The sequence below is a fragment of the Dermochelys coriacea genome, chromosome 4, assembly GCF_009764565.3.
Source record: "Dermochelys coriacea isolate rDerCor1 chromosome 4, rDerCor1.pri.v4, whole genome shotgun sequence".
Classification (NCBI taxonomy): Eukaryota; Metazoa; Chordata; order Testudines; family Dermochelyidae; genus Dermochelys; species Dermochelys coriacea.
Window position 1 is genome coordinate 20131399 of NC_050071.1, and position 26570 is coordinate 20157968.

At 43.6% G+C, this 26570-nt stretch overlaps 1 protein-coding gene across 12 annotated transcripts in view; it reads left to right on the forward strand.

The window, feature by feature from the left end:
* PTPN13 (protein tyrosine phosphatase non-receptor type 13) overlaps positions 1 to 26570 on the forward strand; it is a 185202-nt gene that overhangs the window by 128817 nt on the left and 29815 nt on the right. For 4 of the 12 annotated variants that reach the window (XM_038399848.2, XM_038399847.2, XM_038399851.2 and 1 more), the window contains 13 exons: positions 1963 to 2145; positions 4955 to 5117; positions 9181 to 9598; positions 9764 to 9861; positions 11745 to 11798; positions 15335 to 15397; positions 16893 to 17000; positions 17802 to 17933; positions 18604 to 19064; positions 20228 to 20371; positions 23528 to 23621; positions 24517 to 24602; positions 25280 to 25442. In XM_038399848.2, coding sequence (XP_038255776.1) covers positions 1963 to 2145; positions 4955 to 5117; positions 9181 to 9598; positions 9764 to 9861; positions 11745 to 11798; positions 15335 to 15397; positions 16893 to 17000; positions 17802 to 17933; positions 18604 to 19064; positions 20228 to 20371; positions 23528 to 23621; positions 24517 to 24602; positions 25280 to 25442 — 2167 coding nt within the window. The remainder of the gene's footprint in view (positions 1 to 1962; positions 2146 to 4954; positions 5118 to 9180; positions 9599 to 9763; positions 9862 to 11744; positions 11799 to 15334; positions 15398 to 16892; positions 17001 to 17801; positions 17934 to 18603; positions 19065 to 20227; positions 20372 to 23527; positions 23622 to 24516; positions 24603 to 25279; positions 25443 to 26570) is intronic. The other 8 variants (XM_043513221.1, XM_038399850.2, XM_043513220.1 and 5 more) reach the window with 4 other exon arrangements.

Genomic DNA, 26570 nt, shown 5'->3' on the forward strand with positions numbered 1-26570 from the left:
CTCCTACTTCTGCTATATGGGGCCTGTGCTGCATCACGGAAGTGGATCAGTGTTTTGCCATTGACTTCAATGGGAACAGTATTGACTCCTAAATGAATGTTCAGTAGTCTTACAATACATTCAGGGCTGGATTAACCTTTTGTGGGCCCAGCGCCAAACATATTTGTGGGCCCCTATGGAGCATGGCGCGGGGAGGTCAGTCCCCAGAGCGAGGGGCCAGCCAGAGGCAATGGGGCATGGTATGGCAGGGGTGGCCCTGCTCTGCCCAGTGCGAGGGCATTATTTACAAACCAGCAGTTGCCAGATGCACAGTCGCCTGCCTGGCCCTGTGCTGCCAGCATGCCCCTTCCCCTTGGGGACGGGCCCATGCTCACCACGCAGCCCCACTCCACTCAACACCCCCCAAGTCCCTATGGCCAGAGCTCCCCCAGACCCACTCTGCCCAGCGATCCCCCAGACCCACCCACAAATGCATAGCGCCCTGCATAACACCACTCCTACCCACAACCCCACCACAATCACCCAGCATCCCGCCCCTGAACCCCCTCTCCCTAGTGCCCCAACACACAGATCTTCCCCGCCCCTTCACAGCCCAGCACCCCACCCCCAGACTCCCCACAGATCCACTCTCCCAAGTCCTCCCTCCCGGCCACACTCACCAGCCCTGCTGGCAGGTGACTGTACCTCCTGGGCTGAGCCAGCAGCACAGCCAGGGCCAGTCCCAGGGCCAGGAATCGCCTCCGGCCCCGCAGGAGTGGCACAATCAGCCAGGCCAGGTCCTGCCCCAGCCAGGATCCCTCAAGATACACTTGCCTGGAGGGGCCCAAGCCCCCCACATGGTCTTCCTGCCCCACCCCTGCCACCTGACTGAGACTGGCCAGGCTTCTGCACCAGTCCCAGGTGGCTCAGCTCTGGGGAGACAGGCGGGGGACCCCAAAGGGAGGAGGAAGCAGAGAGTGCCTGGAGCCGGAAGTGCACTGGGGTCTGGCCAGGGGGCTGAGAGGAGCAGGGGGTGGGGCCAGGGGGCGGAGAGGAGCCCTCAGCCAGCCGACAGGCAGGCCGAGAGGAGCAAGTGGTGGGCGGGGGAGCCAGCAGGGTCTTGGGGCGCAGTGCAAGCGGAGCAGGCCGGGGCCCCTTCTGAGCATGGGCTGGGCTCCATGGAGCCACTGGAGCCATTGTAAACCTGTCACTGAATACATCAGTACACTACTGGACAGAGGAACATAGGCAAGACAAACATTTAGCATTAGAAAGTGTCACTGAAAACTGCAAACAGGAAAAAAACAGTAAGAAAATTTGATCTGCATGCAGGTTAGGAAAATGGGATGTGATGAGAATTCCTAATTCAAGGCTGTCATAATTTGGGAAGTTATCTGTCACCAGGAAGGATTAAAATTGTAGCAAAGGGCTTTCCAGGTTGCATTCAGTCAAGCATATCAGAGAAGATTCATGTCCTTGATCTGCATACAGAGCTTTAGATGTTTGCCCAAATTGTCTCATAATCACAGGATTTGTGTAACCTAAGGCTGGGGGGCCCTTTTTCAAACTTTAAAACCTCCAGTGGGATGTAAAGGTTTGGCTCCACCTCACTTCAAATAATCCAGAGTGGATTTAGAAACATAAATAAGAGTAAATGTGACCGTTAAAACTTTGTAAATATTCCACTTGTAAATAGGTTAATAAATCTTTAATAATTTTTTTTAAAATAACCAGTTGGTTAATTATTATAGACTGAGTATTACCATAGCTTATAGTCATTTATAACACCTTCTACTGATGTGCTCACAACTATCTACCACACATGCAGCTCATGTCTGTAACATGTTTATAACATCTATAAATCCTGTATGAATCGAACCTCAATGTAAAGTGTGACCATATGATTTTTTTAACTTATCAGTGTCCCTGTAGATTTTTCTAACATCCTTAACTTCATAGTCTCACAAACGTGCCTCTATGTAGATGTGCCAGAGGCTGACAGAATATGGCGTTCATTTTCATCGGGTGTTGCCTGAGAAGAAATCCCAAACTGGAATCCTGCTGGGAGTGTGTTCCAAGGGAGTTCTTATTTTTGAAGTTCACAATGGAGTCCGCACACCTGTACTTCGCTTCCCGTGGAGAGAAACAAAGAAAATATCCTTTAGCGTACGTCTGTATATCTGGTTTTTAGTTTTGCATTCATTATTTTTGCATTTTTATGTATTTTTATTGGGCATTTTGCAGTGTGATCTGTGAATGTCTTTTGTGGAGCTGGAGTTCCACCTCCATGGGGTTAACTCGTGGGTTCTGCTGTTTAAGGTTCTGAGTTACTAAGCCCATACCTCACAGGAGCTCCAAACTCAGCACAGCTCAGGGGCCTGAAGGGTTTTTGCCACCTTCTTTTCTTGTGAATTTTGAGATTTGCTCCCTACTCTCCATTGGATTTATAGTGTCATAACGTCATTCCAAAAGGAAATTGTACTTTCATTAGGAATTACAGTTATTAAGCACCTACCTCCCTTCCAATCTCACCCTTTTGCTGTTTAACTTACCCACTCTGGGACCCATCTCTGCATGTTTATCCTTGACCTTCAGGTGCCCTCTGCTGCCTCAGATTCCATCACCCTTCTCCCTACTCCCCCACATCGCATGCAGCTCATTCCCGCCCTCTCACTTGTGTCTCCTCTTCAGTCCTGTTTCAGCTCACTCCCCACCAACTGCTCTCTCTCTTTAACCTCCAATACCATTTGAGTTCCTAGCATAGCTCCTCCTAACTCCAATGCCCTGTGGTCCCTCAAACCTCAGTTCCTCCCATAACTCCCATCTCACCGCCCCACTCTAGCATACCATGTCCTTGTGTCCCTCTAATCTGCCCAGCACCTCAGCTCTCCCAAAGGCCCCGTACCACCCTCCCTACAACTTTTCCAAATCCTCCTATGGCCCTGAAATACCACTTAGGGATCTGTTCCTTTCCATTGTTTTCTGGAAGTAGCTGACTCATCTCTGTTCTCCAGGATTTGCCAGGAAAGGGAGGGGTGCACTTGTAACCCCACACCAACCCAGCTGGCAACAGGATCTTCAGGGTAGGAATGGCAAGTTCCCCTTCCCCGCTCTGAAGGGAGCTCTAGGCTCATTTAGCCCTTTACATGCAGCACCTTGTTCCCAGAGAGTGTTGTTTCCCTGAACTCAAGGGGAAGGCAAGAATAAATAAATAAAAATAAAGGCAAGAATGAATAAATAAATAAAGGCAAGAATCCATCCTGAAGACAGGGAGAAAGCCTGCCCACTTGTTACAGCCATAGGTGGCACTCCTAGAGTGTGTGCGAGATGGGACACAGCCTGCTGAGTGGAGCCAGAGGAAGAATTTCAAGGTAATGCGCTAAGTGACAAATACACTGTACTCCACACAAAGAAAAGGAGGACTTGTGGAACCTTAGAGACCAACAAATTTATTTGAGCATAAGCTTTCGTGAGCTACAGCTCACTTCATCGGACGCATTCAGTGGAAAATACTATAGGGAGATTTATATACACAGAGAACATGAAACAATGGGTATTACCATACACAGTGTAACCAGAGTGATCACTTAAGGTGAGCAATTATCAGCCGGGGGGGGGGGGGGTAACCTTTTGTAGTGATGATCAAGGCGGGCCATTTCCAACAGTTAACAAGAACATCTGAGGAACAGCTAGGGAGGGGGGATAAACATGGGGAAATAGTTTTACTTTGTGTAATGACCCATCCACTCCCAGTCTCTATTCAAGCCTAAGTTAATTGTATCCAGTTTGCAAATTAATTCTAGTTCAGCAGTCTCTCGTTGGAGTCTGTTTTTGAAGATTTTTTGTTGAAGTATTGCCACTTTTAAGTCTGTAATCGAATGACCAGAGAGATTGAAGTGTTCTCCGACTGGTTATTGAATGTTATAATTCTTGACGTCTGATTTGTGTCCATTTATTCTTTTACATAGAGACTGTCCAGTTTGACCAATGTACATGGCAGAGGGGCATTGCTGGCATATGATGGCGTATATCACATTGGTAGATGTGCAGGTGAACGAGCCTCGATGGTGTGGCTGATGTGATTAGGCCCTATGATGGTGTCCCCGAATAGATATGTGGACAGAGTTGGCAACGGGCTTTGTTGCAAGGATAGGTTCCTGGGTTAGTGGTTCTGTTGTGTAGTGTGTAGTTGCTGGTGAGTATTTGCTTCAGGTTGGGGAGCTGTCTGTAAGCAAGGACTGGCCTGTCTTCCAAGATCTGTGAGAGTGATGGGTCATCCTTCACGATAGGCTGTAGATCGTTGATGAATCATTGGAGAGGTTTTAGTTGGGGGCTGAAGGTGATGGCTAGTGGCGTTCTGTTATTTACTACAGGACAGGCCCGACAAAGAAAATAACTTTTAAAGAGAAGTCTTTAATGCAACCTACTAACTTTTGTGAAAACTACAAACTGCTTTGCCTTCACTTAGGTTTAACCTCAAGTTAGCTAACTCAGGTTAAGAACACATCTCTCTCTTTTTATTTATTTATTTTGGGGGGGGGTAGTGAAGATAAGGCCTGTGATACCAGCTAAGATTTTCATAATTATCAAAGGGATTTAGGCACCCAGCTTCCATGAACTTTCAATGGCAGATGGGTTTGTAATTCCCTTAGGGGCTTTTTCAGAATTCTACCCTGCAAGTTCAGGTAGAAACTGCTGCTGTTAGTTTGTTGCTGACCCAACAGTAAACAGTGAATTAAATATACTTTGGGCTGGTTGAGATACTATATAGTTGTTTTTTGGTGCAGGAATGTCACTGTGTAAATCTATCATTATTTTAAATGGATACAATTGTTTATATGTTAAAAATGCATCCAGTTAATGCAATTTGTTTTAGTAAGCCTTATTCCCTGACACCTGTTTGCACAGAAACATGTTATATTCTCTCAAGGCTGAAAAACAGCAACATTTTTATTACCTATTTTTCATCTTATAGAAAAAGAAAATAACTCTGCAGAATGTGTCAGATGGTATAAAGCATGCATTCCAAACTGACACTAGTAAGACTTGCCAATACCTCCTGCACCTCTGCTCTTCCCAGCACAAATTCCAGCTACAGATGAGAGCCAGACAGAGCAACCAAGACATTCAGGACATTGGTAAGGACTGTGGTCTTCTGTTTTAAGAACGATAGCTATGTATATTTATATGAAAAAATAAGGTGTGAGTACTGTAGTAATTCCATAGCGCTCCATACATGTACTGCTACATTTGGAGGGTCTGTATTCTAAGGAAAGTATAGTAGGTCAGTTGTTCTCAAGCTGTGATCTGAAGAGAGCTGGCTGGTCACATGGTGCTGGCTCTCCTTGCTTCCAGCCACTACATTTGTGTTAAAGAAAGCTAAAAATTCTTTCCGAATACTGCTTTTTCATTTGAGCAATTTCAGTTGTTGCTACACCCCGATGTGTGTTTGCAGATAGGAGAGGAGCTCCATGTGACTGCTAACAGGAGGCGAAGCAGTTCATAACACCACATCTCTTAAGTAGTGGGGAGTCTAATTTATATGCTAATTAAAACTTTTAGTCAACCATCAAAAAAAGGACTATCTCAGTGTGAGTTGGTTTCTTCAGAAAGTAGTTGCCAATTAACCTTAATGTGAGTGGCTAAGATACAAGAAAAAGATTCCTTTGTAGATTAGTAACTTAAATTGGATTGAACAATGCTCTCCTCCTTGAAATAGATAAGCAGTGTTTATTTGACTTCTACCTGGAATGCAGCCTGGTTGATCCACTGGCTTTTTATAGAGCCCCCAAAGTGGTATATTGTTCAGTCTGTTTTGTTCATTCTTACTTTGTTTTACCTTTCAATCAGTCTGCAGAGACGTCTCTCCTATACAACTAATTGCTGTACTCCAGATTTACACTGGTCTAACTGAGATCAGAGTCTGGCCCCACTGTTGTAGAAATGCTGATATCTGATGAAAGAGAGAATTGATCATGGCAACTGTGCAGCTTTTCTGTTCTATCAGACGCTGCAGACCATTTAGCATAAAAAAAAAGGAACAAAATGACTCAAGTCCTTTGAGCCATATTCTAACTCAATGTCAGTTTATTCTAAAAAGCACAGAAGACATTGCATGCAAGGCTTTCTTGCCCAGCCAGACTCAGTGACTTTTATACACACAGCTTGTGTTTTGGGAATCTGGAGACTAATAGATTTGTTTTGCTTGTGTGTACAGCAGCCTTCTGCGAATTCAGAGGCCTGGGAGTTCATCCATCAATTCTGAGCAAGAAGTAGATTAAATATCTAAGTGAATTCCATTTGTTCAAAATTGAAACTGATGTAGGGGGGAAAGCATGCTTTCCTCCACAGTTTCACAATGGAACTATTAATATGTTTTGAGAAACTCCTTTAAAGTGATTGCCCAGCCTGTATTCCCTACAGAATTAATAGAAAAATGTATACAATAATATCCAAAAAGTTGTGCAGAGATGTTAAACAACATAGAGTTTAAAATGAAACAATCACAATGTAAATAAACAAAATAGTGCAGTATTATTATTATTAATAATATTCCTTATATAGCAGCGGTGTTCAGAGTCTTCCATCAGGATCTCTGCTCCAGTGTGCTGGTCTCGGTACAAACCTAAGCTAAGAGTCCCTGTCCCAAAGACCTTACAATCTAAATAGGGAACAAGATGTAACAGGTGGCTGTAGAACTCAGCACAGTGGGGGGGGGGGGAGAAGACATGGGTGCCTGTAATAAGAACACAAGGTGCCTATAATAGAAAGTGTACATCCTTAGTTCGGGGGTGGAGGGGTTAGTAGTATAAATTAACAAGAGATGATACTAACTCTCATAGATTATACTAACTCATTAGATAGTGTTCCATGGGCAAGGGCAGGTGGCAGGTTATAAATAAGGATTTGAATGAGACTATGACCCATTTCTTGAAAGTACAATGTATGGTGTCTAAAAGGAGAAGAGTTGACGCTTACCTTGGTTTTAGCAAAGCATTTGATAAAGAAACTCATGGGAACGTAGTAAGATAAAGGGTGCTGGCATCAGTACTTGACCTAGGTAAATTATTTGCAACCAGTTAATTTGTATGAAGAGTAAGAATAAAAAAGGACACACACACCCTCCCCCGGTATGATGGGTGCAAATGGGTTTCATCAAAACTTAATGCTGTTACTAGCAATCGCTGTTTGCTATTAAAACAGATGATTTATTGATAGATTTGAGAAGAGTCACACAAATGAGAGGAGCGTAGCATAGTGTGACTGTTATTTACTTGCTGCAGGAGGATTTCAGCTAGCTAGGGAGGTGAGCAGAAGATTAGAGTGTATGGGATTTTATAAATGTAAGATCATGATTTTGGAGAACACAAATCCCCTTGAACAGCAATCTTGATGAGAAAGTCGGGGGAGACGATAGCTCAAAGGAAAGAGTTCAGTGTGTGATGGCTGCCAAAAATAAAAAGTCAGCTAACAAGGTCTTACGATGCATAAGAAGGGAGATTATTTATAAATTGAGACATAATGGTTTCTTTTATGTAACCTTCGTAAGAGTACACTTGGAATATTGAGTACAGTACTGGGCACAAGTTTAAACATTGGAGATTCAGATTCTTGAAAGAGTGCATAGAAGGACTGCAGATTAGTTAAGGATTAAGTCAGTTTTATGAGGAAAGACTTCAAGCAGTTGAGTACATTTGGCCTAGGGGAAAAGAGAGACAGAAGACTTGATTAGGGCACGTGTAAGCATTTAAGAGTCTTAGCAGGATTTTTGGAAGGTCCTACACGGGGCTGGCAGAATGAGAGGACATGATGTGAAGTTTGTAGCTATTTGAAGAGTTCTCCAAGGAGATCCACCAAAATGCGGAATAAACACTATGGGAGATCTTGGAGCAGCAGGTACCAGACCATTTTAAGAAAAATGTATGTGCACACTGCCAATTAAAAACTTGCCAATTCTGCCTTGGTTAAATAAATTTTTACTTGTATGTCTGCATAACTTGTATAGAGAATGCTAAATTATTATCACAGTTATTTCATGTTCTAAGAATCAGAGGAAACTGTCGCATCTCGGATACCACTGTTGTGTGGTAACTGTTGCCAAATAGACTTTAAATGGTGACCACAGTACTTTAATAGTAATATTTAATGGGTGTACTGTATCAGCTGAGAAACAGGGTTTTCCCATCAAATCATACTGAGTTGGAATCGTATGAGCTAAGTTTCTCTGTTCTTAAGCATCTTATTTCCCATCTGTGAGCATGAACTGTACTAGCATATGTAAATTAAGGATGGGTGAATCTCAATCTGTCTTCTGAATTGAATCCAGAACTTCCAGGTCTGTAATGGGCTCTGATCAGCTGACTTTATTTAACTCTTCTCTTTCTGCCTAGCTTCTAGGTCTCAGTATTGCCCCCCTTAACTGAGAGAATCCTGTTACAGGAGTCAACATTATCTACAGAGCACTGCTGGGGGGCTCCAAGCAACACTTGTGTTCTGTTCTATGTCAAAGCACTTTGGGGCTTCTCCAGTTGGGGACATCCCAAAGAGTGAGAAACTTGGTTGCAATGGCACACGTCCAGAAGAGAGGCTGCCAAACCTGCTGGATGCTGCAGCAGGGACTTCAGTGGTAGTGGACCCAGTTATAGGAAGATTGTGGGAGCCAGGAATTAGCTGAATGATTGCTGGGAGGGAGGGGCAAAGTGCCAGAGTCAGTTGTTGGAAAAGAGTCAAGGATTTGCAAGGACAAAGCTCAGGGATGGTGAGAAGCCTGATGGGGAAGGAGATTGGGAGACTTATTGGGTGGTTTGGAAGAGGAGAGATTGAACAGGCATCTAAATTCATGGATACTTACCGAGGCCTTTGGCAGGATTTTAACCAACACTGTGGTAAAACTCTTCTGCACTGATGGCAGTGTAGATCTCAGTCTTATAGTGAAATTCAGGAGAAATATTGTGTGGTTTTGTGCTGTGGAATTGACTCAAGTGTAGACTAAACTGAGGTCAGCATACTGTAACTAAATCCAAGCCATTCTCTCTGAGCTAGATATTCCAGGCCATTTTAGTCATACAGTCCACTTAAAAGCTAAGGTTAAAAATGCCCCGTGTCCACTAGTTTTAAATATCACACCATCAGATGTTAAATTAAAAGAAAAAGTGTACTTTAGGATTATAATTCGTGTAAATCAGTCCTGTTTCCTTGCAGAGAGAGCATCATTTAGGAGTCTGAACCTTCACGCAGAGTCTGTTAAAGGATTTAACATGGGACGTGCAATCAGTACAGGCAGTCTGGCCAGCAGTAATTTGAACAAGCTCCGACCTTTGTCAGTTCAAGCTGAAATTCTGAAGAGACTCTCCTGCTCTGAGCTGTCACTTTTTCAACCACTTCCTGGCTGCTCCAAAGAGAAGAATGAGAAAACTTCATGGGAGGAAAGACCCAGAGCCATGAGCAAATCATTTCATGATCTGAGTCAGAGCCAAATCTCTATTTACCCCCATCGGAAAAATGTTATCACCGCTGTGGATTCCTCCCCACAGAAAATGGAGGAGCTGATAGGAACAATCTTTCAACGGATGCCAAAATCTGAAGCTGGGTCAGTGGCTGGAGCAATGAAATTAAACAAGTAAGAATCACTCTCACTTCCCAAAGCTTTGTATTTTTATGCAGTGCAACTACATTTATACATCAGTTTTCATTTCTACCACATTTATTATTTATACTATTATTTTATTACATTGACTTCTCCCTTCTCCCTCCCACCTTCCATTTCTTTCCCCATCCTGTTTAGTTCAAAATCTCTTGCAGGTTTAAATAGAAGCCTTGAAAGGAGGAAAAATGAATCAGACTCATCATCCATTGAAGATACTGGTCAAGCTTATGTTGTAGGTCAGCACGGAAAAAGTATTATTATTTTATTTGCTAACTAAACTAGAGTATTCTCTGATGTAAGGCTTTAATGTACAGGGTATCGGGTTGCTTTAGTGTCCTGTTAAGGAACTGTTTGCTACTGGCTTGTGTTGCTTTTACATATGGATTTTTTTTGGTTGTGTTTTGATTTTTCTTTTTAAAATCAAAATAGTTTAACAAATCAAAAAATCCCCTTTTTGTAAAAGTAACAAACCTGTGCGCAAATAGTGTTTGAAGTTCCAAAGAACTTTTCCCAATTCTGTTATTTGGGAACATCAGTTACTCTGTGGATTTTTGTCTTTCATCACCGGCCTACCTTTCCACCTCCACCCCCACATTTGCAGTGTTCTTTGGAGAAAAGGTTGGTTTCTTGGAGATGGGCTCAGTTGGGCATGAACTGGCTATTGTCCTGTATCTCAGAGCAGTACCTACAGAGTTCCCTCTGTCTCCGTTAGCCCTGGTAACAGGAATCCTGAATGACTAGGATTCTTGCTACAGCAATGTGCATGCTATATCTTTAAATGGTTATTCTGAGGAATTATGAAGCTCTAAAAAGATACACATGATCAGTGTTTGTGTGTGCACACACACTCACACCAGCATGCACATGATGCTACAATTATAACTGTTTCTTCAGCTGCAGAAACATGGGCCTCTAATCACTGAGCTAAAAGAACGGAACCGAATTGCTGTAGCAGGTGGTTGAAGGACCCTTATCATTCTGTGGACCTGTAATTAACGGACATAATCTTACTCCACCATTCTGCAAAGGGTTTGGGGCACAAATACAGATGCTCTTGCACAGTCCCATTGTCTTGAGTGGGATTCTGCACTGTAATAACTGTTCCCTATGCATGACCTTGGCAAGACGGGGATCAAAAGCAATATGTTAACAGTGGATAGAGAACTTAGAATTAAATGTTTCCGATTTTAAGTGAAAGTGGTCATGGAGTTCTCTGTTTGTCACTCTCCTGCTGCTCTCTGTAGTACAGCAGTATCATCTTGAAATTAAAACCTCCATAGAAAATGTATTCCTTGACACAAATCTGTTGGTAGATATTCAGCTGAGGCTCATCATTTAACTCCAGCAGTTTCTTAGAAATTGTTTTCCGGTGGAGGGTGGAGAAAAGAAGTGAGAACATAAGTCAGAAAAATTGTTTGGTTTGTATTAGCATAGCATTGCTAATCAAGAATTGCAGGGAGCAAGGCTATGCATAACTTTCTAAACCTCGGAGACACTTAAAAAAAATAAAAGGAAACCATTGCGTTATGCCTGGATTACGTATTGCTGGGGATATTTTAAGAGTACAAAGAGATGACAATTTAAATAGGGCAGTTTCAATCTATGAATATGAATGAGGATTTGTACATTTAGATAAGTTTTATCTGGAGATGCAAAATTCAGTGAAAAATTCAACCTGGACAGTTTTGTTGTTGTTGTAATTCTTATTGACCACAAAGAGAGGAATTTTCCTGTGTCTAGTGTACATTAATTAGTTGTGCGTATACATTGTATGATGATAGTAGTTTTAGCCTTTGACTTTATTTTTGATTTTTTTAATGTTAAGTTTTTATATGAAGTTGAGAATAGCCTCAGAGACCCTCAGTTCTTTACTGATTCCTCCTTTTCTCCAACCCACTACCACTCTGAACTTTGGAACAGGACCGAGATGCACCTGTCATTTGATTTTGCTAAATCAAAACCTCTGGCTTTACCCATGTTCTGAATGAATAAGTAACGCAATGTCATGGATTAACTTTTGCATACACTGTATATAGACATTACCAAGAAGTACTTTAGTTTTATTAAGAAGGTTGAAATATTGTTAGTTAAATCTCTAATAGTTGCATTTACATTCCAGGTATTAACATGAATAGTTCTGGAAATCCTCCATCAGCGCCACTGAAAGAAAATGGTAGGGTTCCAATAAAATCTTCATGATATTTAAACACGTGCTTTTTGCGTTTACTGCCCTCTTGACTACCGTTGTCACTTGCTCCCTTTTGTCATCTTATCGGACACCTTCTTCAGATAATGGGATGGGTGCCCTTTACTTTTTTAAATTTAACTTCTAACAGCTGATGTTGACTCACTTTCTTGAGAGATTTTCCAAACGGGTCACAGCTAAATATAGTCAGTCATCAGCCTGTGTTGTTTGAGATTTGTAGGGATGCTGTCACCTTAAAAATCATGCTCTTTAGAAGTCATTTTTTCCCTTTGGTATGCTGCTAGTAACGCCTTAAAAACTGAAAGTGAAGTTTCTTTTCAAATTGTGGTGTGTTTGCTTTTTGTTGTTGGTTTTTCTTTTGACCTTCTCCAGTGGTGACTTGTTTTCATATGTTTCCCAAGGCAGTTGGTTGTCATGTCCTGATACTTCCTACTTAACATGCACCAGCACGGTGACATTGCCAGGGGCAGCAAGTTGTATGGGCCCATGGTGCCCAGGCTCCAGCAATATTCAGGGCCCGGGGGCCCAGCTCCACCAAAGTTTGGGCCCGGATCTCTCCCCTGGCCCTGCCTGCTGCCCCCCCACACACACTTCCCCCAAGCGTCTCCCAGCCCTCACTTGCTGCCCCGGCCCCCAGAGCGTCCCTGCAGCTCCAGGCTGCCTCTGCTCTGCTGGCTCCCAGCAGGCATCAACGGCCGCCGCTGGGTCCTAGTGCCACCAGTCAACTAGTGACAGGGCAGGCTGCCCTTACCCTGCCCTTCCACCTCGGACTCTTACATTTTCCGGCAGGGCCCTCCACCAATACAGGACCCCCCCGCCCACAGTCACGGCTCCTGCCCCACGCTGGGCAAGGGGCAGCCCCATCCCTCACCCCCAGTGAGGGGCAGCAGTAATGGAAGAGGCGCACATGTGATGGCGGCCCTCCCCCAGCACCCACCTCAGGGGAGGTAAAGGGACCTTAGAGGGGCCCTGGGAGCACATGCAGTGACAGTGGTGGGGGTGAGTGTGCTGCCAGCAGGGAGAGGGCTGGGGGGAGTCCTCTCTGGCCCCAGCCCTGGGGCAGCCTGCCTGCACCCCAAACTCCTCATCCCCAGACCCTGCACTCCCAGCCAGAGCCCTCACCCCTCTGCATCCCAACCCGCTGCCCTAATCCTGAGTCACTTCCACACCCCAAACCCCTCATCCCTGACCCCAGCCCCTCATCCCCTGGCACCCTAACCCTCTGCCCCAGGCCTGAGCCCCCTCCTGCATCATGAACCCCCCAACCCCACCCCACTGCCCTCACCCCAACCCTCTGCCCTAGCCCTGAGCCCCCTCCTAAAACTCGGATCCCCGCCACACCCTACAGTCCTCACCCCTGCACCCCCTCCCTCCGCACCCCCAAACTCCCTCCCAGAGCCTGCCCCCCTCCCTCTGCCCCCCCTACAAACTCCCTTCCAGAGCCTGCACCCCTTATCCCCTCATGCACACCTGCCCCAGCCTGGAGCCTGCACCCAAACTCCCTCCCAGAACCTGCACCCCTCACTCCCTCCTGCACCCCCACTCCCTGCCCCAGCCTGGAGCCTGCAGCCAGCATCCAAACTCCATCCCAGAGCCTGCACCCGACCCCCCTCCCCCACCCAAACTTCCTCCCAGAGCCCAACCTCTCACCCCTTTTGCACCCAAACTCCCTCCCAGAGCCTGCACCCCAATCCCCTGCCCTAGCCCAGGGCCTGCACCCCAGACCTTCTCCCCCCACCCAAACTCCCTCCAAGAGCTGTAGGCAGGTGGAGGGCGGAGTTTGGGTGGGCGGGTTCTGGGCACCACCAAAATTTCTACACCCCTGGGCCTTGCAGAGCTGATACTGTGCTCTAAAAGCCCCTATGCAATCTGTAGGGACAGATTGTGGTGATAACATCTGTCCCAATCCCAGCCTCTGAACTAGTGATGCCAATATGAGTAAATGCATTTCAGTTGTATAATGTAACGTAGTTGTTTCTTGGTTTTGTTTGATTTGCACCATACTACTGTGTGTTTTTGACCTTACCCTATCCCATCCGGCCAATCCCTTACCATCCACCTTCCAAAAAACACCCCCAGACACTAGTGTGATTTCTTCTCCAGCCAATCCCTGACCAGTCTCCCCCCTCCCAAAAATACAGCCACGACGCAACACAACATATTGCACATCACCACACACACAGCATTCACCAAATATTTAGCCGCCGGCACTAAACATAACACCAACATGATGTGTAGTGCGCGCCAACCACCCCTCAGCAGCCACTTAAGCTGAGAGCACTGGCTGTTCTTTCTACATCCTTCCTGTGTTGGAGAAGCATCACTTCTGGCAGGTGCTTGCTCCTCTGCTCCTTCCACTCTCATCTGGGGGCGGTTCCTCTTTCCTCACTCCTATTGTGGGAGGGGGCTTGGGTTTCCTGTTTCAAGAAGGAGGTAGAGTTGTCTCCCTGGGAGATGTCCCAGTGGCAGAGCTCCCCCCACTCCTGATCTGTGTCTCATGGTGAATCATGGAGTGGGATAGGACCAGGGGAAATGGCTCATGTTACTCTCTGCCAAGGAGGCTTGTAGTGGCCTGCAGCTGCTCTTTGTCTCGTTGAGGGATACTGTGCTATAGCAGTTCTTCTCCTGTCCTGCTGCGTAAGCAGGCAAGGGAGCACTTCTCTAGGTGACCCTGTGCACAAGTACAGGAACTCGTTTAAAAAAAAAAAAAGCTGGAAAATAGCATTTTGTATTGGAACAGGGTTTTTCCCCCAAAAAACAGTATATTTCAGAATCTAAATGTTGGGGCCTATTTCAAGGTGACAGGGTACCTTTAAGAATGACATGGATAAAATCTGAGGGCATTCAAAGCTTGTAAGATTAAAGCAACTTAACTTATCAAACTACAGCAAATGCAAAGAAAGAAATCTGCAGATGTGCTGGAGTTAAGAAACTTAGAGCCTCTTCCTGCAAACCTGTCCCGCATTGAATTCAATACCTCTGATTCTGCAAAGCACTTAACCTAGGCTTAACTTTATGCATGTGCTTAAGTCTTTCCCTATTCAGTGAAACACTCAAGCACATGCTTTAGTGCTTTGCTGAATGGGACCAATATGTTGCAAAATCAGAGAGTTTGCAAGATTGTGGCCCCAAACAGTATATCCTAAAGACTGCTTTTTACACAGAGGAAGGAAAAAGAGTCCTTTTGTTTGGTTTAAAAAAGAGAGAATTGAATGGTATTTTAATTCATCTGTAAAGTGGGCAGAGGAGCAGGCAATAGAATCATAGAACTGTAGGGCTGAAAGGGACCTCAAGAAGTCATCAAGTCCAACCTCTGCTGAGGCAGGTCCATGTTAGACCTGTCAAACTTGATAGTGCCCTTTGGAGTTGCAAGACAAGTCCTGTAAACAGAGTGATATAAAAATGAACATAAAAGGCACATCACTTTGCAGATGTCCAGTCAATATGTTTTTTATCACATGATGACTTTTCAATAGACACTCAATGCTCTGCCTTGTTTGTAGTGTCCTTACCAGAAAGGGAGATCACCTTGGTGAATCTGAAAAAAGATGAAAAACATGGCTTAGGTAAGTTGCTAAAGCCTTGTGATCCGGTAACTGAATGGAGGACAAAAGTGAAAAAGACTGTTTCTATTTTTTATATAATATATAACACAACACACACACACACGCACATGCACACACACTGAGGAAACATGGTTGGGGGAAGGCAGCACGCACACACTGAGGAAACGTGGTTGGGGGAAGGCAGCATAGGTCAGTGGAAAGATCTCTAGACTTGGAATTTGGGGACACAGAGTCTATTCCTGGCTCTGATGAATGATTCTTGCCAAGTCTGTCTGAGTTTCCTTGTCTGTCAAATGCAGATAATGCTCTGTATCACTAAAATTTCATCATTAGTTTTTTAAGCCAGTAACCTGCTGAAAGAAATCTCAATGCCATTTCAAATTATTCAAATTTAAATTGCTCTAAGATGGGGCTGTCAGGTTTGTGTCTGTGTCTAGGTAACATGGACAGCTGTGAAATTTAAAAAAAACATGACAAAGCCATTATGAACTACTTTTACTGCTTTCCTCTGCTATATAACACACAATTTCATCAGAGAGGGAACATTAATTCATGATTTAAAGCAGAGGAATGAGACACAAAAGAACTGGATTATAGTCCCTGCTCTGCTACTGATTGCCTTGTGATCCTGGGCAAATTGTCACCATATGAAAAATGAGAGTAATTTTATATCTGGCCCACCTTTGTGATGTCCTTTGAAATGGCCTTTTGACCGTTGCTCTGTAGATTCAGTGTATCACCACTGTGTAATTCCAAATAGGGAAATACCAAGGAGAAACGTTATTTATATTTGAGCCTTAAACTCGTAGATTACAATAAATCTCTTAAAGATAACCTTAAGATGTGGGAGAAGTGTGTGTGTGTGTGAGGCAGCTGGGGAGGGACTTGAAAATAAAGAAGAAGAAAATCAAGTGTGATCTTCCCAGGTTTACCTGGAGGGACAGGTTGCAGGTTTCAGATGTGGGTTGTCAGCCTTAACTAGCAGGCCAGAGTGTTAAATCTTTAATCGAGAGATTTACTCTAAGTCTTGTTCAGATATTTGAGTTAAATGAATATTAACAAAATAAGCAGGCCCAAACATTTTAAATAGATAAAAAATATCTCAAACCTGCTCAATGAATTAATTTAGACTTCCTTCATATCTCTGATGTACAGTCCTCCAGGTTTTCCAGTCATCCCTAGAGACTTTCAGGAAAGCAAGTTAGGCAATGTCTGAATTTCTTAGGTAAAAATCAAGCAGAAAAGAAAATATTATTGAAATAAACCTTTTAAGCCTTCTTCACGCAACATAGAAATGAAAAAAAAAATGGAGAAGACAGCTCTGTTTTCCTTTTGCAGGTTACTTTTACATATGTATGATCTTAAAAGCTGCTAGAGTAGTAAATCTTTTATATCAAATGGCAAAATATAAACTTGTAAAGAATGAATGAATGGTCGACATCTCTGTGTGTGTGTGTGTGTGTGTGTGTGTGTGTGTGTGTTTGTTTTTAAATAGGATTTCAGATCATTGGTGGGGAGAAGACTGGAAAACTTGATCTGGGAATTTTTATTCATTCAGTAATTCCTGGAGGGCCAGCTGACTTGGATGGGTCCTTAAAACCAGGTAAGTTGTATGATTAGAGAAAGATGTGCTCCAGACAAAGGACTGGGAGCCAGAAACTCCTTCATTCTAATCCCGTCTCTAATACTGACTCCATCTCTGGCTGTGGGAGGTCTCCACTTAAATGTCTCTGTCTCTATTTCTCGATGGACCATACGTATTGATAATTACTTCAGAAGTATTAATGATTGATTATCGTTACGCACTATGAAATTAAATGTTCTGTAGAAGTCCTAAGTATGAAAATTATTATAATTCATGTAAAGAAATTATGATGTTTGACTTCACTATTTATTTCAGTTTTAAACGATGCAAAACCACACTTCTATCTGAAAAAATTTAACTTAATGTTGTCACAAGTCACTCCCAAAATTGTGTTTACCTAATCTCAACTTTTTCACTGTATTTACTTTGTGCATTTGACAGCACTATGGATAGTCAGTTTCACTGTTTCACAATACTCAGTTTCCCTTTTTATTTGTTTGTTTCACACAGCAATAAGGAATGTAGAAATGTTTATAAATTAGAGAACAATGTAGTTGTAATCCCACCAAAATTGTCATGGAGACAAAGACAGGTGTTTAGGAGCTGAAGTTATTTTAAACTCATTTTAAAAACTTGTTTAGGCTTCAATTTGACAGGGTTCCTTGAATTTTATTGGTCAAATATTTTGACGTTCAGCGTCAGCTACTGAGAATGAAAATGAGCATAGAGCTTTGCACAGAGATATAACCTTGCTACCTCATTAAAGTCTGGAAATGTAAATTCTGGATTGTTTGTATCTGAACAAATCCTTTTGTGCAGGAGACCGTCTAATATCAGTGAACAGCGTGAGCTTAGAGGGTGTCAGCCATCATGCAGCATTAGAAATTCTGGAGAATGCTCCTGAAGATGTGACACTTGTTATCTCTCAGCCCAAGGACAAACTTTCCAACGGTATTTTAAAACATCCTTAAATTTATATTACAAATTTTGTTCTTTCCTTTACCCTTCATTATAGGAGAGATTGATTTCCACCCGCGCACCCTAAGACCTCTCATGATGGACTTTTAATGACCTTCTGAAGAACCAAATGCCTGATTTAGCTTTTCTAAGGGCTTATCTATACTGCACCGCAGTGTGGACTACTGGGGGTGTGAATTGCAGAGCTTGCCAGAATGTTGCAATCTAATTTTACCGTATAGACGCTGCTGTCATGAACTAAAAGGTAACAAGCTCATGTTAACATAGTGCTGTTTAAAAGAGGACTATGTTAACATGAACTGGTTACCTTTTAGTTCACAACAGCAGCATCCACACGCGGCAGTTAGAGTGCAACATTTTGGTATGCTCTACAGTTCACACCCCCTATAGTCCACGCTGTGGAATAGTGTAGAAATAGTCTGAAGGTTTAAATTGTTACTATAAATCTCTGAATTTGAGTCCATGCTCCAATACTGGATTATATAAGAAATGTATCACTGTAAATTTTGTGTGTGACTAGTGTATATCCTTGCTTCATTGATAAGATTGGAGATTGTCATTTGTGTTAACTTGAGTAATCATGATTTCTGTATTTGTAGCAGAGTAAATGTTACTTGTTAATTGTTGGATTTTGGTTTTTCAGTGTCATCTATAAATCTTGCCAATGGAACAAAGAGTTATTTAAGGAGGCCTTCATCAATGCAGGACAATGAGGCAGAATCATCTTCAGAAGAACACAGCAGGTCCCAAGGTCATCAGAGGCCCATCTCGGGGAGTTCATCTGGATTGTCTGTGGGCAAACGGGACAGAAGCCTGAGTTCCCAAGATTCCAGGACTGAAAGTGCCAGCCTGTCTCAGAGCCAAACAAATGGCTTCTTTGGCAACCACAGTGGTGACAGAGCCCAGCAGGGTTTGCAGCACTGCAGTGATTCTCAGTCTGCCCTTTCTAAAACTAATGAGAAAAAAAGGAACTCTGCGGACGGTATCCAGGCGAAAGCGAAAAGGCCTGGGGTAGTGGAAACCGTGGATTATTCTGACCGAGGGGATTCTGACATGGATGAAGCAACTTACTCCAGCAGTCAGGAGCAAAAGGCAGCTAAAAAGGCACAGTCCACTTCTGTTGAATGCTTTCAAACAATTTCATATACGTGGCTGACTAGTCTGCTGTAGATTGTTAATGTAGTGCTTGAGGGGAAGGGAGCAGATGGAGGGAGGGACAATCTGCAGCTTCCACTGCTAACGCATTTGGTACTAATGTTGAAGTACAGATTTTCTAACACTAACTCCCTTTTGGTGCTTCAAATGTATGGCAGATAAGGGAACTGAATAAATAGACCACTATTTAAAATGTATCTTTCTAACCCATTCGAGGTTTTTTCAAATTACCTGGAAAAAAAGTACTCCCAACATTTCAAAGAGGTTATTAGGGCTTTAGCTACCTGAATAAAATTTATTCTAGTGGGAACCTTCTTGCTTAACTCCAGCATGATGACTCTTTGAGCCTTAAAGGATCCAAATTCTGCCCTTGGATGTGTATGTAGGAGTCTCATTGATTGCAATAGAAAATCTGCATGCTCATCCAAAGGCATCATTTGGCCAAGGTGATTGTAGCAAATGACCATATTCACAGGTATCAGTTTCTTTACAGACCGGGTAAATTGAGTTTTACCTGCATTAGGGAAAAGCAGTGATACTACCTGGGATGAACGGGTCGGCTCGTAGCAAAACGAGTCCTTCTGGGTAGGGTCTGGGGGGAAAAAAAAGGAAAATGTATTTGTAGTTTGACCATTCATCCAGTAAGCAGAGGAGATCTGATGCTCTGCCTGTCTAAAAGTAAACTGACGGAGGACATTCTACATTCATTCCTAAAGGTAATGGCCCTGATCTCAGTTGATGGAAATGTCCTTTGAAGTCAATGGAGCTACACCAGTTTACCCCATCAGAGGATCTGCCTCACTGAGTTCTTGGTACAATGATACCTTCATTTTAAAAGACTGGCGCATACAAGTGTACTGGTCTATAAAAACATTTAGCCAATATGGACCAAGTTCATCCCAGGATTAAGAACATTCAAACACAATAAATACATTTACAGTAAGAAAGAATTTGAACCCTATTTTATTAACCAGTGCTCTCAAGTAACCCCTTTCTGCTCTGTCTCACCCGTAAACGCACAGTGGGAACTAATAATTAACTTCTGCTCTAACAGGGAATCATTATTTCTTTGTGTTTTTTTTTCTGTTTTTGTTTTTTTGTTTTTTGTAAAGGAGTCTTCCTCAGTGAATACAGCAAACAAAATGAATTCTAAAAAGGTTTCTGCAGCACCTCTTAAACCTGGAGATATCTTTGAGGTCGAACTAGCCAAAAAAGATAGCGGCTTGGGAATAAGTGTCACGGTACTGTTTGACAAGGTTTTTAGATGTTTTCTCTTCTTCTCCACTCCCAGCAACCTGTTCAATTGCTAATTTACAGGGAAGCAAGGTATTTTAAAAGGACACTGTCCAGTACCTGCTTACAGATACTTCCATCTCCCTGAAGCTGGAAAATATTAATTATTTCCATATCTCTTTTCTTGTCATCTCCCTATTATTTATTTATTTATTTATTTTTAGTTACTTGCACTACCATACTGCCTAGCAGCCCTAGTCATGGATCGGGACCTCATTATGCTATGTGCTATACAAACAGAGTATCAAAAGACTCCAAACAGCTTACAATTCAAGTGTAAGACACAAGACACCAGACGTATACTGACAGATGCGGGAGTACAGTGGGAAAAAATGAGACAGTATAGATCTGTATGATAGACAGTGGTCTTAGTGCACCAGCAGCCGAGCTGTTGTCAGGTAGGCATCACGGTAAAGGAGAGTTGTAAGGAAGATACACAGGCACAAAGGAGGCACAAAAGTGCTCATTTGAGAATTTAACGAGCGGAAGGTGAAGACTGACATAATGGATTGATTGGAGTCAGGAATCAACCTTCCAATACTGAATGAGAGATGATGGACAGTGAAGGGCCTTGAAGGTGAAGTCAAGTAGCTTTTGTTAGGAGGTTGACGTTAAAGGGCCAAATTCATCCCTAGCATAACACCATTGAAGCCAATGGAGTTAAGTTGGGCCAGATTTGGTCCAGCATTATTTTTGTTTTACTGACGTGTTCACCAGCAGCATCAGTCTCTCTAAAGAGACTTTGTCACTTGTTCTATGCTCTCCCTCTGCTGGCTGAGAAGCAGAAGAGCACAAAACATTTTTGTCTAGGTAAGGAGTGGCTGGTTGTTATTTTTTTGTCATCCTTCTAGCAAGTCGGTAAGGAGATTTGCCAGAAGCTGGGAATGACAGGGGATGGATCACTTGATCTGTTCATTCCCTTTGGGGTACCTGGCACTGGCCACTGTGGAAGACAGTATACTGGGCTAGATGGACCTTTGGTCTGACCCAGTATGGCCATTCTTATGTTATGTTATGGAGATATATATCTATTTTTAATTTAAAAACTTCACACCAGATTATAATGTTTGTAAACTGGCTCAAATTTTAGGCCTAACCTACTTGACAATGTCGCTTTAAAAGCATGGTGAATAATAAATATATTATTATATCACCAACATTCCATTTATGTTTGTAGGTGTCAAAAAAATTGTGATAGTGGGTGTGCTATACCCACAAACAGTAAGTATAGGTCACAGAAGTCATAGCCAGTGCAGGGCCACCTGAGCAGCTCAAGCGGCCCCCAGGTCAGCCGCACCAGCAGCTGCTGGGGCAGTCTCAGGCTACCGCACCCCTCCCTCCCATCAGCAGCAGGAATTTGGGTGTGGGAGGGCTCTCAGGGTTGAGGCAGGGGGTTGGTGTGCAGGAGGGGGCGAAGGCTTTGGGCAGCACTTACCTCTGGGGGGGCTCCCCGGGCGTGGCCGGCATGTCTGGTTTCTAGGCAGAGGCACGGCCAGATGGCTTCACGTGCTGCCTTCGCCCACAGGAGCCTCCCCCACAGTTCCCATTGGCCATGATTCCCAGCCAGTGGAAGCTGCAGAGCAGGCCCTCAGGACCGGGGACAGAGTGGGGAGCCCCCCTGGTCGCACCTCCGCCTAGGGACTGTAGGGATATGCCTGCCACTTCCAGGAGCTGGTAGGGAGCCTTCCAGTCCCACCAGCCCCTTTTGCCCCCCCCCACACCAGTGGGGGTCCCGAGCCACCCCCAGGCTGCCCCCCCAGAGCACCTGTGGCACCCCTGGGCTGCTCCCCCCTCCCCCCTGAGCACCCAAGTTTTAGTCAGGGGTATATAGTACAAGTCATGGACAGGTCACAGCCGTGAATTTTTGTTTACGGCCCGTGACCTGTCCATGACTTTTACTAAAAATACCTGTGACTAAAATGTAGCCTTAGCTATAGGTAATGCACTCTTCTTAAATATCTTAAACAGTTGAAGGCAATACCTAGTGGTTCCTAACTGGCGGGAGAATTAGATAAAGGACTGTAAGGTTGAGCTGAGGGTGGGGGGGAATCTTTACTACAGATTCTTTGGTCCATAGTCTGGATTATGGCTCAGTTACATATTGTAAACTTTGCCTATGAATTGTAAATGAAAACATGCTTTAAATCTAAAGAAATTGTAGTAATTATCACTTATTGATTTGGAGCCAGATTCTCTATGACAGATGAATGAAGGTGAAATTATGCAGTAGTATAATGACGTCTTAGCCGTTGACATGCAGCAATCCTGCTATTCCAGTGACTTTGTCGATGCTGCCAATGGTCACCAGTGCAAGGACTAACAAGTGGTTGCCATATCTCACTTTACCATTTTCTGCCTCCACCTGTATCCTTGCACTGTTCTAAAATCTACTGTCAACCTTTAGCTTACTCGGAAGTAACATTAAAACAATTGGATCTTTGGGGCACACATGGAGATCATTTGTGGGCTAGCTCCTCCTCCTCCTCCTCCTTTAAAAGTTTGGGGGAATCCCTGAAATAACATTGAACTGTGTGGTGATGGCTGTATGCATTAAACAAGTAGATTGAGTGCCTGAAACCTAAGCAGACCTTCAACCCAAATCTTTATGGCACCTCCTAGCTCAATATATTTTGCTTTCAAGACAGCTTTCTGTAACCTGAGAGAGAAGAATACCTTTTAGTTTCACATTACTTTAATGAGGGTGGACAAAACTAGGATATTGCATGTATGCATCTTTTCTTTTGGCAGCTGGTGCATGTTGTGCACAAACAACACTTAGCTTTTCCACACTCATATATGCAGATTCTAGTGCTTTCATAGTTCTGCTTGAAGGACACTTATTTTACTGGAAAGGTTTGCATTTGAGCCTAATAGTTTTAACCCCCACCCGACCTGACTCCCACCCCCACCCCACCACCCACACACACACATCCACCCCAATTGGTTATGATTTGCATGGATCTGAAAATATTTTATTTACAATAAGTTGGCTGCTGCTTTTACATGCTGATGGCTTGAGTGCTTCCTGAGCTTCTTAAGGATTGTTTAGCTTTCTTGATCTAAGATCTTCTGTTTAAGGTTTTAAAGGTTTGCATTTTGCCTATTTATTCTCCATTTAGGGTGGCATAAACACCAGTGTAAGACATGGTGGCATTTATGTGAAGGCTGTTATTCCTAAGGGAGCAGCTGAGGCTGATGGTAGACTTCAGAAAGGTATATACTTTGCTCTTTCCACAGGTTTTCTTAAATAGCAGTAGAATGAAATCCAGATGACTTTATGTAGGCTTTGGAGAGACGACATGGTCTAGGACCTAAGAACTCCAGAGGTCTACCAACTGCCTGGCCTTGGTTACTTGTAATCTCTTTATGGGTCTATATTGTCAGTGGGGAAACTACCTACCTCTCTGAGGTTTTTCTGTAGCACGTCACCTTAGTCTCTCCCTCACGTGGGTGGTGTAAGGGTTAATTTGTAAAACACTCTGACCATTTAAAGGGTTAATAAGTGCTAAGTTTATAAATTTGACAGTGCTGTGCAATGAGGAGATAAGAAAGGAAGACAAAGTGTGGGACTATTGCAGTATCTGAAGAAACTGAGAAGCCATACTGGAGAAAATGACAAACTATTTTTTAGTCAGTGTTTCGTTCTAATGCATTCCACTTTAATGGAGCAAATTGCTCTGATTACACCCAGAGAGAGGAGAAAGAGGCTTTGTGCAATTAGTGACCTCCTCGCTTGACATGCTAAGTATTGAGTACAGAAAATCCTTGTAATAGCTCTGACAGTCTTTGTTTTTAAGTCAGTCTTTTTAGTGAAGTGGAATCCCACAGTTAGACGAGGGGTTATTATATTTCTCCCCAGATTTCCCAGTGAAGCATTGCTTTGAGCATTAAAATGGTCCTAGATTTTGCGGTTGGAATTTAGTTACAGAACACTTCTGATACAAAAAGCCCTATTCTACTCTCAGTGCATGGGGAATTGCCCGAGTCATTGCCCTTGTTCACTGAAAAATGAACAGATCACTGTTAAATGGATTATAAGCGTGTTCTATATGAATTAATTTTTTATTACATTCTTCCTTCTTCTAAATCATGCATTGTTTGCTTCTAGGTGACCGTGTGCTCTCTGTCAATGGGATTAGTTTGGAAGGTGCTACTCATAAACAAGCTGTGGAAACACTGAGAAACACTGGCCAGGTAATATAATATAATCTTCTCCTGTCTTAGGTAAATAAACTTATCATGAGTAAAAGTACAGTAGACAAAACTGACAACAGGAGCTCTCCACTGTGCCCTTCCTTGCTTAGGACCACTTTCTGATACACTTAATCATGTTGAGGAGTAGCACCTCGCTTCAATAGTGGTGCCATTTCAGTTAATGTCACTATTCATGGCATAAGGCTGCTGCTTCAAATATCAGAATTTGGCCCTTAGCTAATCATGCATGGAAGTGCATGTACAAATATTAAATCTCTGGAATAGTAAAATACCACCAGTACATATTGTAAACTGTCTTTTCCTCCAGATTCCCTTGTTGCAGGACCTATTTATGAAGAATGTAGTCAGTGGCATTTTTTGATTATCCCTCACACCTCATAATATTGGGGCGGGAGGATCTGAATTTACTTGAGATGCTGTCTGGTTGATATCTTGTGGCTCTGTTTCTCTATTATTGTTGATGTTGTTGCCGTTTGCAGTTCTTAACAAGCTAATGAGCTATTTACAATGATTTATGGGGGATTTTTTTATGAATCCGTAGAATTTATGACTGTGTAATTTAGTTACCCAGATCAGATTAGACTAGACCCTGTACAGCAAAATGTGGTATTTTTGTGGCTTGTGCTAACTAATTTGAATATGTTGTATTTGTGTAGGTAGTGCATCTGTTGCTGGAGAAGGGGCAGCTTCCAGTGGCTAAAGTTCATGCTCCCATTACACCACAGTGCACGCCTCCAAATGAGGCAGGACAAAGTGAGCCCCAGAACAAACCAGAGAGAAAAATGACAAATACCAAAGACTACAACTTTGTCACTGAAGGTCAGGTCATGGAGAAAAAGTTTCTGAGCTTTAGAGTGTCCCCAAAACTTTCCATTTTCTCGCAGCCAGATGACCCTCCAGTGAAAAGAATCATGGAAATTAGGGCTGGCAGTGACCACGTCCAAGCCTTGTGTACAACACAGATTCTCTTCCATGTTGTTAAATGCTTTTTGAATATTTCCTGTAATGGTGTCTTAGTCATTTATTTTAGCAGCTTTTTAAATAGTTTCTTGCCTTACCATTCTTTAACTTATTTATAGGGGTCACCTTTGAAACAAAGGGCATTACTTCCTGTAATAGATCATGGGTAGGGCTCTGTGTTTAACACAGGTTCCATGACTTCCTGCGACCTTCGTGACTTATGAAGCAGCCAGTGGGCCCTGGGCCCTGATTGAATCTTGCTCAGGTGGCCCTAGGGATAGCCACACCGGCCACTGCTGGAGCGCTTCCACAGCCAGCCACTTGGGCGGCCCCAACCAGTCACACCAGTGCTGCAGGAGCGGCCCCAGTCACTGCTCTGGAGGCGCCAAGCAGCGGCTGATGCGGCTGGCCCTGGGGACTGCCTGAGCAGTGGTCCCGGGGGCAGCAGGAGCAAACATAGCTTGGCAGCTCTCAGCAGTCCCAGAGCAGCTGGATCAGTGGCTGGCCCCAGTGGCCTGAGCAGCCCCTGGCCCCCCAGGGCTCCCCCATGGCAGCAGGCCCCCTGGGGCTTCCTCTTTCCCGCAGCAGCTGGTGCCGCGGGCCCCCCCAGGGCTTCCCCTCCCCCCCGCTGCTGGTGCTGCGCCCCCACCCCAAGATTTAATTAGGGGTATTTATGGTATAAGTCATGGACAGGTCATCGGGGCCATGATTTTTTGTTTCTTGCTTGTGACCTGTCCATGACTTTTACTAAAAAATATCTGTCATTAAATCGTAGTCTTAATTATGGCCAACCTCCAGAATGTTCCTCCTCCTCTATATTTCTCAATTATTTCTACAGCATAATGCCCTTACAGCCTTCCTGCATGTCCTCTGAGCTTCTCCCAGGTACTGCTATTTTGGGGATAACATACAGCAGTGTGGATATTTCCAAGAGAAGAACAGCAGGAAAAGAAACCACGAATAATTATGGCATGTTTTGTCTAAACC